At 40.2% G+C, this 12796-nt stretch overlaps 1 protein-coding gene across 4 annotated transcripts in view; it reads left to right on the top strand.

Moving 5' to 3' along the window:
* Lrrc36 (leucine rich repeat containing 36) overlaps positions 1-12796 on the top strand; it is a 58245-nt gene that overhangs the window by 33669 nt on the left and 11780 nt on the right. For 2 of the 4 annotated variants that reach the window (XM_087900260.1, XM_087900258.1), the window contains exons 6-9: positions 2948-3075; positions 5177-5225; positions 8506-8946; positions 11532-11818. In XM_087900260.1, coding sequence (XP_087756386.1) covers positions 2948-3075; positions 5177-5225; positions 8506-8946; positions 11532-11818 — 905 coding nt within the window. Of the gene's footprint in view, positions 1-2947; positions 3076-5176; positions 5226-8499; positions 8947-11531; positions 11819-12796 lie in introns of all 4 variants that reach the window. The other 2 variants (XM_087900259.1, XM_087900257.1) reach the window with 1 other exon arrangement.

Raw genomic sequence — 12796 nt, 5'->3', positions numbered from 1 at the left:
GAGATACCATGCCTCTTAACAATATAAAGGTGAGAACCAACTTCTAAAAGCTGTGCATTGACCACCACATGCTCATCTTGGCACCCACACAATCAATACAGTATTTCTTAAAAGATGAGCACTTGACTAAATTGTGGGCAAAGGATTTAAATGGATGCTTCTCCAAAAATAACATATGCAACTGACCATCAAGTACTTGAAATATTCAATACCACTAACCATCAGGGAAATGCAAATAGTAACACTTCATACATGTTAGGAATACAAGATTCAAAATGACAGTTAATAAGTGAAAGCAAGGGATGTGAAAAAATTGATTCTTCATACATTGCTAATAGGAGAGTGAAATTGTACATCATCTTTGGAAACAGTTTAGCAATTCCTCAAGAAGTTAAACATAGAGTTACCAGAAACTCCTCTCTACTTCTATTTTCTGAGAAAAGTAAAAACACACATCTATGCAGACACTTGTACAATAATAAAAGCAATGTTATCCACAATGACCAAAAGTCTATTGATTGACGAATGATGTAGCAAACTATGGTATAGCCATATAAGGAATAGTATTCAGCCATGGAATTGCTGAGATGTGCTACAGACTGTATCTTGAAACCATCATGCTAAATGAAAGCCATATGCAGAAGACCATATTTGTATGATTCCATTTATTTGAAATACCTAGATCAGGCAAGCTTATGCAGACTGAAAGTGAATTGATGGTTTTGAGGGGATAACAGGAAAGAGAGAATTGGCCATAACAACTAAGGGGTTTCTTTGTAGGGTAATGAAGTGTTCTGAACTGAGATCATGGTGATAGTCACTCAACTTTGTGAATATACTAAGAATCACTGAGTAGTACTCTGTAAAAGGATGAAAGCAATGATACAGTAATTACATCTCTTTTAAAATAAAATTCTGCTCTCATTCACCCCAAGAAGAGTGATTCTATAGAAATTGATAACTGATTGAGATTTCAGTGTGAGAATCCAAGAACAAGCTTGTTTTGAGGGATTGGTTGAGGAAGAAAACCAATGCCCAGATTGGGGAGATGCCAGCAGGAGGAGTCTTGTAAGTGAAGATACTAAGTTTGGTTTAAAAACTACTTCTTATGTACATTTGTGCCTTTAAAGGGAGCTCTGCTCAGGAAATTTAGAGCTGGACATAGAAAGAGATAAACCAGATATCACAGTATACGTCTGGAATCCCAAAACCTGTAAGGTAGGAACAGGAGGTTCACAAGTTCAAGGTCACCCTCAGTTACATAATGAGTTGGAGGCCAGCCTGGCCTGCCTGGCGTCTTATCTTTAAAAGAGGGAGGCCAGTTGAGAGAAACTGAGACTAGAGTTAAGATACTTTGATTTTGGGCTGGGTGGAGGTGGCACACGCCTTTAATCCCAGCACTCGGGAGGCAGAGGCAGGAGGATCTCTGTGAGTTTGAGGCAAGCCTAGTCTACAAGAACTAGTTCCAGGACAACTAGAGCTATTACGCCCTGTCTCAAAAAACAAAAACAAACCAACAACAACAAAAAAAGGATATTTTGATTTTGGATCATTTAGACTTCAATTATCACTAAAACCCAGGAGTTGTGCTAGCACTTGGCAAAGAACCAAAGAACTCAGACATTGGAGGATTTTCTTAAACCAAAAATTAGGTTGAAAGAAAGAAAAAGAACCTGTGAGTCTGGAAATCGGTGTTAAGTGCTGCACAGAAGAAGTCTTCTGCAGGGTGAGGATGAGGGCAGCCCGAACCCAGATCAGTTTACTTTTCTCCAGTGATCAGATTGCTCCCACCAGTCTGCTTCACCTTGTTTTACCCACAGTGCCATAGTGAAAGCTACAAAAGAATACAAAGTTTGAGAATTTCATGTTATCTTCAGAATGGTAATTTTACCAAAGTCAGTGATAGAAGAGTTATCTTGTATTTACAGACATTTCAAACCCAGAAAGCAACTAAAAAGTAGGCTGTATCTTAGAGTCCCAAATGAACTCAGGGGCTGTTGCTCAGGAGGCTGCCTTTGCCATTCTGTGTTTTCATTTGCACTGGCTCTTGGTAGTTTTCTGCTGCCAGAAAACTTGCAGAAGAGCACATTGTTTGAAAAAGGCCCAAGATTTTGAAACTATCTTGATTCTTGCACAATCCTGCTGAAAAGAATTTCCCTAAAAAAAAAAAAAAAAAACAAAAAACTTATACTCAAACGTTCCTCCAGAAGATGGCAGCTGCCCTAGAACTTGTAAAGGCCGTGCTTGGGATCCTCTTGCTTCAGCCTTTCCCGTACTAGGATAAGTACACAATTGTGTGCCATCAAGTTAAAATTGTAACTTTCAGAGTTCCTACTCTTAGGAGTTATGTATTTTCTATTTTCATTTTTATCATTGTTTCTCTGGTTGTATGTAAGAAAAGCTGAGATACCTAAGAATTTAGTATTCCTTATGAAGCAGGTTCTGATTAGATGTTCTTTTCTTACAAATGAAGAAATCAAGGCAGAAAAGCCAGACTTGCAATGATGAATCAGTGCAGTCTGTGGATTAGAGCCCTGGAGATATAGAGAAAGCCAGGAGTCTGTTCTCGACATTTGCTGAGGAAGGAGATTGCTGAATTACTGTCAGGCGGCATTATTTACTCGTATAGAAAGTGTGCAAAGTACCATTTGCCTTCCGGATGTCTGTCTATAGGTCAAAATTTGTGAGACCATTTCATATCCATGATCTTGTTTTTGCTTTCCTTCAATGCTGAAAGACAGGTAGTTTAAGTTTCATTATCACTGTTGAACTAACAAAGAGAGAATTCATAGTGCTGAAGCAATTTGCCCAAGTTCACATGGTTTCTAGATGGTGATGCCATGAATTAGCGCCCAGTCTTGTGACTTGCCCTCCAGTATCTTTCTACAAGACATGCTGCCTTTGAACTCTGTCATAATTTCATTGTATTCCTTTCCTTTTCATATAGACTCAAACAAAGGACTTTTTATTCCCTTCCCCAGCCGGGAAATAAAGGATTCAATAACCAGTACGTCTGCAAGCCAGGGTGGTGGCACACCAGCTCAAAAGTTAGACATTCGTCCACTGGGAACACAGGTAATGTATTCACTGCCCTGCTGATGTATTAATTAGCCAAAGACTAATACTATTTGTGTAGTGTTTTTATTTATCTATGTACCCTTAACACAGTATGTGCTAGGTATTGGTCCTCAAACAGGGATGCAGCTGTTAAAAATTCAGAGCTGATTATAAAATTCCTTCCCTTTACCAAGTACCTCCATCTCTTGCTCTCTGATCTCTCACATTTTCTACCTTTACTTTTTAATTCACGTCTTACGTATCAAGGTGGCTTTCAGAAGGAAAGGGATAATGTGGTACAGGAGTGACAGGCAATGAGAAATTAGAGGTAATGCCAAATTTGGGAAAAATTAAAAATAACAAGTTTTCAGAGGAAAAAATGGTAGTAGAATTCATGTAATCATTTTATTAAAGTTATCGTGTGTGAGCAAGTATGACGTCAAACAGAAATGACAGCTTCTCCCTTTGCTTTGTCTTTGATAATCTTATAAGTAACAGAACTGTGGAAAACAGCCAGAGGGAGGGTGAATGGGGTAGGTGACCAGGGCTGTTTTAGTGAAGAGAGAATGAATATTTTTCAGTATATATGTGTGTGTGTTATAACACCTTCTAATTTTAAATACAGGCTAGCATTTGTTTCTTTGTTATTGTAACTTCTACTTGGGTGCTAGGAAACTATCTTTGTTGTTGCTTTTTTAAAAATCTTGCTATTGATTTAAGGAAACAAAGATAATATCTATTCCAATTTACAGTTAAATAATATTTCTCAGAAAAAAAGCTCTCTAGAATTAATTCCTGAAACAAGGGGAGAGAGAGAGAGAAAGAGAGAGAGAGAGAGAGAGAGAGAGAGAGAGAGAGAGAGAGAGAGAGAATTGAACTTACTATAATCCTAAGTTTATCAAAAATAAGTGCAAATTCTTTTTCTGGCCATGTAAATTGTATTGGGTGTGCTGGACTAGAACCCAAGGCCTTGGACATGCTAGTCTAGACCTGTGCCACTGAGATATATCCCTAGCCAAGAAAATGAACATTTAAGATATTTTTAAATGCATGTTAGATGGCTTTCTTTTTTCTTTCAATTCTTGCCTAGTTATGCTTCAGATTAATTTACAGGTTTTTTTTTCTGTTTTTCAAGACAGGGTTTCTCTGTAGCTTTGGAGCCTGTCCTGGAACTAGCTCTTGTAGACCCAGGCTGACCTTGAACTCACAGATATCCATCTGCCTCTGTCTCCTGAGTGCTGGGATTAAAGGCATGCACCACCACTGCCAGGCATTTACAGTTTCTTAAAACTCTAGTAGTTGCTTGGCATGATGGGCACACACCTATAATTACAACACTTAGGAGGCAGAAGCAGAACTGTAGCAAGTTTGAGGATACCCTGATTATACAGGGAGCTCCAGGCCAGCCAGGACTATACAGCAAGACCCTGTCTCAGGAGAAAAAGAAAAACAAACAAAAATTCTTGTTAGTTCCTGTAGCTGGTACTCAGCTTTATTAGAAAATGAAATAAATAGAAGAGTCCTTTCAACAGAAAAGATAAAATTGGAGAAATGATGTGGGTTGGGGAGAGTGTTCAGTGGGTAGCGTTCGCTGCACAAGCACGACGTGGGTTTGGATCCATGAGTAAAAGCCACATAAGGTTGTTACTGGAACCCAAGTGCAGGCGGATCCCAGCTCACTGGCAGGCCAGGCTAATCAAACAGATGTGTAACAAGTTTAATGAGAAGCCCTGTCTCAAAAACTAAGATGCAGAGGGAGAGGAAGACGTCAACCTCTGATCCCTAGCTCACAAGTGCACCATCACAGGGAAAAGAAAAAAGTGGCCTTATCTAATTCATATGCAAACAAAATACAGTAGTTCAGTGTTTGGTGTGCCTTTTACCTTCTAGGGATCGTTTGTGTTTTCAAGGAGTCTTCTTCCCTGCTCTAGAGCAATCCTGGAACCTCCTTGTGTTGTAACTGTTTTAAAGTGGGCTCAACCTCAGACCCCAGCTGGAAGGTCTAGTTCCCTCCCCTCCAGGGATGAATGACCTTGGAGGAAAAAGACTCCCAGTCCTGGGAGCTCACCTCTGAACACTCACAAATGCCTTTCTTCCTAAATTTTCAAACTTTTTTTAGTTACAGGAAGCAACAAGAGGGGAGACCAGTGACACTCACAAGGAAGATGGTAAATATTTTGCTCGCTGGGTATTCAGAGGAATCTGGATGGAATGAGAATTGCGAGACGCCAGTGGCTCACCCTGGTCTGCTAACCTGTTTTCCCAGGGACTGAGGCTTACAGAGGCTTTTCTCCTAAAGCGTGTGTTTCTTTTTCTTATGTTTCTTTCCTTTCTTTAGATTTGTTGTTTTTCTACTTGTTCTCTCTTTCTCCCTCCCTCTCTCCTTTCCTCTCTCTCTCTTCTCAGATTTTTAAGTTATACCGTTTGAATATTTTTAGTATTATTCTCCAAATGACAATATGCTCTTGACTTATACAATTTAAAAATTGTCAATATAGTAATTTTTTTCTTAAGTTTTCTCTTAGGTAATTTAAAGACCTTAAAGTATCTTCATCCTTTTAATCTCCCACTCCCCAAAGATATTAATCCTACAGACCTTTCTTTCTGCTTTCATGAATTGAACCTAAGACTTCATGTATTCTGGTCAAGGGCTCCACCCCTGGGCTACATTCCCAAGAAGAGTTCCTATGGTTTCTTATTCTACATATTTTTAAACCCCATAAGATGTTTTTATACAATTTTCATTTAAATTTATCTTTGTTTTCATTTCTTTCTTGATCCCAGACATCTTATCCCTTGTAGGATCATTATACAGTCATAATACGTCCTTCAATGTGGGCCTATTGGTGACGAACTCTGATTTCTTTGTTTCTTTTTTGTTTTTTGTTTGTTTGTTGTTGTTGTTGCTGTTGTTGTTGTTGTTGTTTGGTTTTTTTTTCATTTCCGCCCCTCTTCCCAACACCCTCCCACTCCCCCCACTCCCTCTCCTCCTCCCTCTTCGTCCCTTAGGGCAGTCAGGGTTTCCTGCCCTGTGGGAAGTTCAAGTTCCTCCCCCCTCCCTCCAGGTCCAGGAAGGTGAGTATCCAAACAGACTGGATCCCCAAAATCCAGTATATGCAGAGGAAACAAGTCCCAGTGTCATAGTCAATGGCTTTTCAGAAAGACTTCGGGCCAGCCACATTCAGTTCAGAGAATCCGGCCAAATTCCGAGAATCTGGTTGGATCACGTCCTCGTTCAGTCCCAGTCCAACTGGCCTTGGTAAACTCTCATTAGATCAGTCCCCTTGTATCAGTGGGTGATAGCATCCCTCGCAGTCCTGATTTCCTTTTTCATGTTCTTCCTCCTTCTGCTCCTCATTTGGACCTTGGGGGGCTCAGTCCGGTGCTCCAATGTGGGTCTCCATCTGTATCGCCATCCATCGTCGGATGAAGGTTCCCTCTGATCTTGCCTTCCTTGCTCACGTTCTCTTTCCTTCTGCTCCTCATTTGGACCTTGGGGAGGCTCAGTCCGGTGCTCCAATGTGGGTCTCCGTCTGTATCGCCATCCTTCGCCAGATGAAGGATCTGGATGGGAGCTGGGATGGCAGGCGGGAGGGGGTAGCCAGCACTGCAGGGCGACCTGGGCGTCTATGGGGTCGGGGAACGCCCAAGCTCCTCCTCACCGGGACCCTGCCACGGCCCGAAGCCATGTTGTTTGGTATTTTGAGACAGGGTTTCTCTGTAGCTTTGGAGCCTGTCCTGGAACTAGCTCTTGTAGACCAGGCTGGCCTTGAACTCACAGAGATCCGCCTGCCTCTGCCTCCTGAGTGCTGGGATTAAAGGTGTGCAACTCTGTGTGCTGTATTCTTAATTCCAAATTTTTTTCTTCTCAGTCCTTTTTTTTTCCTCTTCTTAGTTATATATGTTTGATTTAATCTGAGTCACCTTTTCTAAGAAAACTGTAGGCTTTTTTAATATTTCCTTAAACAGAATAAACTTAGGTGCTTTATAGCTATATGGTATATATTATTCATAGTATCTGAGATCTTTATAGGTCTAAGTTTTTTTCTACTGCTTTCATTCATGATAATGCTTTTTGGTTTTTTGTTTATTTTTGGTTGTTTGCTTTTTATATTTTAGTAATTATTTAAACAAATAATTATTAGTCTTATATGTGTTTGTCTTTTCCAGAACAAACTTCCATTTGCTTCTGCCAAGTATTAGAATACTATCAGTCTGGAACTGCTTTAATCCGAGCACAAGTCATTCTCAGAAATGGCTTGTTTTACCCTTAGCACTGTATCCTGCCCACATTTCCTTCCGACAGTGTGTGTGAGCTATGGGGATGCAGTTGCAATGTCTCTTACCTTGGCCAGAACCTATGCTTTTGTCCCTTTTCACCCTGAAATGACTTTGGGTAAACGTGATTTTCTGTCTAGCACACCTTTAAGGTTTTGTTTGTTTGATTCCTAATTTGGACCTAGAAATTCCTCACTGTCCTCTTAGCTCTTTGTTGGATTTATAATATCCCGGGAAGGCAAAATATCTAATTTGTCAGTACTTAAAAAATCAGTTCTTTATACCTAAGTTATTTTTGTTACCTAAGTAAAGATACTGTTCTATGGCCTTTGCCATGTGATGTATGTTGACAATGGGTGAACCATTCCTGTAGGTCCTAGAAACACAGGGCTAGAAGAGTTAGTGTAGCTAATTCAGAAATGACATATTTTATTCCTAAGATATCCCGTCAAGCACCACAAACTCTGAAAGTACCAAGGAGCTCAGATCCTGCTCCTTTGTCTACTGTTCTGCTTGCTAAACTGAGACTTATTGAATAGCAAATGTAACTGTCTGAGAGAAATTCTTCAGAATTGGGATAGCACCTAGGCCAGGGATTTTCATACATTTTGCATTCTCTACTATTTAACTAGCTTAGGTATCAGTTCCCAGTGGGTGAACTAGAACCTCTGGGTGTAGTTTAATAGTGAGAGAAGGCAAGGAGTCTATAAAATCATAGACCAACTATTGTCTATAAACTGAATGCATAAAGCTACAATTATTTCCATTGTGGAAGTATGCCAACTTTTTATATGAAATTGCTGCCTAGAAGTCATGTATGGTAGCACACATCTGTAATCCCAGCACTTGGGAAATGGAGGATGCAAGAGGGTTGTGAATTCCAGGCCAGTCTGGGCTGCATAGACAGATCTTGTCTCAAAAGACAAAAAAAAAGCAAAAACTATTTTGAAGTTTGTCTCCATAATGACAGATTCTTTATTGTTTACAAAATGTCCTACATATCTTGTCGTCGTTGTCCTTGTGGAAATCCTTTCACCATTTTGCTTTCATCTATTGGAATTAGATGAAATTCTAATCCTTTTAACACCCTTTCCTAGTGAACAAAGGTACCCAACTGGACCAAGATGAATTCTCATCATGTTTTGTTTTGTTTCCTTTGGTGAGGATTAGAATTCAGACACTACGTGCCTCATCAGTCCACAGTCCGATCTCCAGAGAAGATGACTAGAGATGGATACCGGGTATCTTTTTTAGACACTAAGTCTTCAGGTTCTTCTCCAGAAAAAGACTTGATACCAAGACCTGACACATATCCATGTACCCATGATGTCTCATTGGGTAAACGCCTGGACGTGGGTGATTCTAACCAGATCCTTCCCTATCAATTACCTTCAGATGTCAGTCTGGACTGTTATGATAATCATTATTCTCAAACTCTTTCCCTGCATGGAAGTCTTGTCAAAAAGCCTCAAAAAATCAAGAACTACCAAGAATATAACATAAAACCTTCAAATGACATAAAAGCCACCTCATCCCATTCCTGCGGAGATTTACTAACTTCTCTGTCAAACCCCGATTCCAGTACAGGAAGGCTCTTGAAGCTTAGTTCAGGTAATAGCTGTCAGTTTGCATGAATTTTGGATTTTACTGAAACTGAATTTGTGGTTCTTCAGTTGTATATTAGGGTCATTGGTGGTCCATGGAATTTCCAGAAATCTGGAGGGTTTGGGTGCAACATGATGGATTATTTAGAGAAAAAAATCTAGAAATATGAGTTTTACAACTACATGTTATTTTAGTTACTGGCATCACAAGACCTATTCCCAAATGTAACTAGTTCTCTCTGGTCACCATCATCAACCTCTGGCCTCCACACACGTATGATCACATGTGAACATGCATATATATGTACATGTATGGTGAGGGACAAAAAAAGAGTAAAAGCTAGTCTGGGTCTGAGTTGAGCATGGAATGGTGCAAGTGTGAGAATAGGAAAGTTCACTCTCAGGAGAAGATAGTTTCAGGAGAAGTCATAAAGACTGGTCTTTGGCTATTAATTTATTCAACAAAACTCTTTGGATACCTACCATGTGCCGGACACTAGTCTAGTTCTAAGATAAAGTAAAAACAAAATCTAATTCCATGTATACTTGATCATAAATTATGTCTCTACTTTTATTCTAACAAGGTAAAATAGATAATAACTTAGCATATAAATATGTCAATTTGTAAGTGCCATGATGGAAAATAACAAGTATGTAAGAAATAATAAGGAAGAAGCGATGTTTCAGGTTGGATGGGCAGGTTGAGGCATTGTTGAGGCATCATAAACATGAGACTTGAGTGAAATGAAAGCATAAGCTAAGTAGATAACTTGGGGTGGAATTTTCTAAAGTGGAAATAGTAAGTGAAGAATTCCTGAGGCCATGTTTGTGGGATAAGGAACCTAGTATGGCGGAGTAAGAGAAATGAAGTGTACAGACAAGGCCAGAGTGATGGCCAAACACTTCTTCTGGGTGAGATGTATGGTTGGAAGAGTTATAGCAAAGGGTTCTCACTTAAGCGTTTCTCTGAGGGCAGGAGGTGAGCTGAGTTGGTAAAGCACTTGCTGCACAAACCTAAGGATCTGAGTTTAGATCCTGGTGAAAGCTGGCCAGGTGTGGAGATGTGCACCCCTCATTCCAGTGTTGGGAAGGCAGACACAGCAGGAGCTTTCTGTAGGGCTTTCTGGCCAGCTGCACTTGCCAGTTTGATGAGGGAACCCATCTCACTGCACAGTGACTGAGGAAGCACCCATCATCATCCTTTGGCCTCCATACAGACATGTAAACATGTACCTGCACATGTATGAGATCTGGGATGAGAGAAAGAGACAGAAAACCAGAACAAAAATTACTCTGGATACTGAATTGAGAATAAAATGGGGCAAGAATGGAAATAGGAAAACCCATTTAAGAGATTAAAATTTAGATAAAAATTAGAAAGAACAGTGGAGGTAGTGAGCAGATGACAGATTCTGACTATATTATAGGAAAAATACCCTTGGATTGGTTGATGGACTTGGAATCAAGTGTAGGAGAAAGAGAGTCAGTGATTCTGAGGTTTAAGGCCTCGCTTACGAGGAGAATTTATGATATAAAAAAGAATTGAAGAGTAGAAATGAGTTTTAAGATAAATATTGAGTCTTGTTTTATATATCTTAAGTTTGAGGTGCTATTAGAACTTCCTGGAGATGGCACCCTAATAATTTGACATAATATTGTGGATTTCATGAAGAGTGAAAGAAAAGGAGAAAGCCGTTGGTTACAGGTGGTGAGAGTGAAAAATGTGTGATAAGAAGGAGGAAGTAGTATCTATGTTGGAGGCTGCAAGGAAGGAGCTGGGACTGGCAGTTATTTGGAAACACAAAGGAATTAGTGAATAGCTCCAGGGGATACATTAAAATAAAAGCTCCATTGAGGTGAGTTAAAAAACACACACACCCTGGAAATGAAGCAACAGAGTACTAAGTATATACAACTCCTCAAGGAGCTTTGCAATAAGAGGGAGCAGAGAAATGAAAGAGGGAATGGAATCCTAAAGACTGATAAAAACCACCAGCAGAGGGATAATTAATAATGATGTATCAGAAAACAGAAGAGCTCTTGTCTAGTCCACAAGAGATGAAATTTAGTCAACTGGTAAAGAAGCAGTTAAATTAAGCAGCAACAGTTACAAGAAGGAGGCAGGGGATTTATTCAGACAGCCAATAGAGTGTAAGTCAGTTGATAAATTAAGTGGTGAGATGGTGTGGACATTTTCTTTGATTTTCTGTTTTCTTGGTGAGATAAAGGATGGAGGGGATGATATTCAAAGCTGGAGAGAAAAGAAATGTGAAATAATTCTCTCAGGAAATAGAATGAATTGACTGGAGTAATATATAAGGACAGCTGGGCAGTAGTAACAAGTGTCCACATAATCTAGCAGTTGTGAATGAAAGTGAGAAAGGTCAGGACAGATGTGCACTGTTCTCTAACCACTGTTCTGGTATACGGTGGGAGCATGTGGACAGCTGCATTTATTCAGAGTTGAGGTTTGGTCAGGTAGAGGGAGACAAAAAAAGGAGTTATGTTAAAGAGTGATTATTATAACCCTAGATACCAACAGATGTAAGAGAGTTGAAAGGCAGGTTCATTTGCCAGGCTTTTTCTCCACAGATCTGTATGCCACAACCCATTTCAACAGTGACCCTGCTCTGCTGGCCAATGTAGAACAACAGTTATCCAGCAGTCTCAGGGATTTTGCACCAGCACCTGGTTCTTTCCCAGGCAACCGTGTCCTTGGAAACTCTCTTCGGACACTGCTGTTACCTTCTGGGACTCCAGAAAACAAAGAAATTCCAACGCAGAGGTCATTAAGCGGAGGATTCAAACGGAAGGACAATGTTCTTGCCAACCTGAATCTGAAGTGTGGTTTCCAAGAAGCTACAGGCAGCGAGGCGCAAGTATTGACTTGTTTGTGTGTGTACAAGAAACACAAAGGCTCAAGAACAGAATGTGCTGCTCTTGGGGTTTCCGGTGGTTCCACCAATATTGCTAAAAGTTTTAGGGGATTTTCAAAGACCTGTGGCCAGCACTACCAGGCTATAGCTGTGATTCTTTTGCCCTTAGGAAGAGTTATATCCCACTTTTCTATTTGCTCAGCTTTCTATCGCAAAGGAACAGATTTACTCTGAAAGCATAAACATGGCACATGGTAGGAAAGCACTTGAGTAACTGTTCCTACAAGAGTTGGCTAGCAGGACAAAGTGGAGACATTGTCACAGTAGCTAACTTACTTGGAATGGCTTTTATAAAATCTTTTTCTCACATTATAGAACAGGCTGACCCTGAACTCACAGATCTGCCTGCCTCAGCCTGCTCAGTGCTGGGATAGAAGATGTGCATCACCAAAGCCCAGCTAAGCATCATTATTTTGCTTTTCTGTACAGATACTCAAATGATTCTATTCCCCGCACTAAAGTATCCATAAGCAAGTGAATTAGATTTCCCAGGGGATTTTTAGCTGGAAGTGGCTCCAAGAATCAAGACCTGTCTTTTCTGAATGTTAATTTTTCTGCAGGTCTTATTGCCACCAGGAAGCTTCAGTAACTCTGAGAGCCCGCGATCCCTGTCATGGGAATCGTGTGTCAGTCATGTGCTGCCTTGTAAGGGAGCAGAATGTTTGGTCAAAAACTCTTTCTAATCATTTTAAGTTTTTAGTTGTTTGAAATCTTTTTGCATGTTAAGATGATTAATGGAAATTGTCTGTTTCTTAACCCTTTGAATCCTTCCTAGTCTGTCTTCAGAATTGCGAAGCTGAGAGCCAGGTACAGTTTGCCTAGTTTGTGCAAGGCCTAGGCGCTCTCTCCTACATCACAGTAAAGGAGGAACATGGAGGCCTCTGAGACAGTCGTATTTTTTGTTCACTAAAGGGGGCAGTC

This window comes from Myodes glareolus, chromosome 22 (genome assembly GCF_982192425.1).
Source record: "Myodes glareolus chromosome 22, mMyoGla1.1, whole genome shotgun sequence".
Classification (NCBI taxonomy): domain Eukaryota; kingdom Metazoa; phylum Chordata; class Mammalia; order Rodentia; family Cricetidae; genus Myodes; species Myodes glareolus.
The sequence above is the reverse complement of the archived record's forward strand: the minus strand, read 5'-3'. Positions and strand labels throughout refer to the sequence as shown.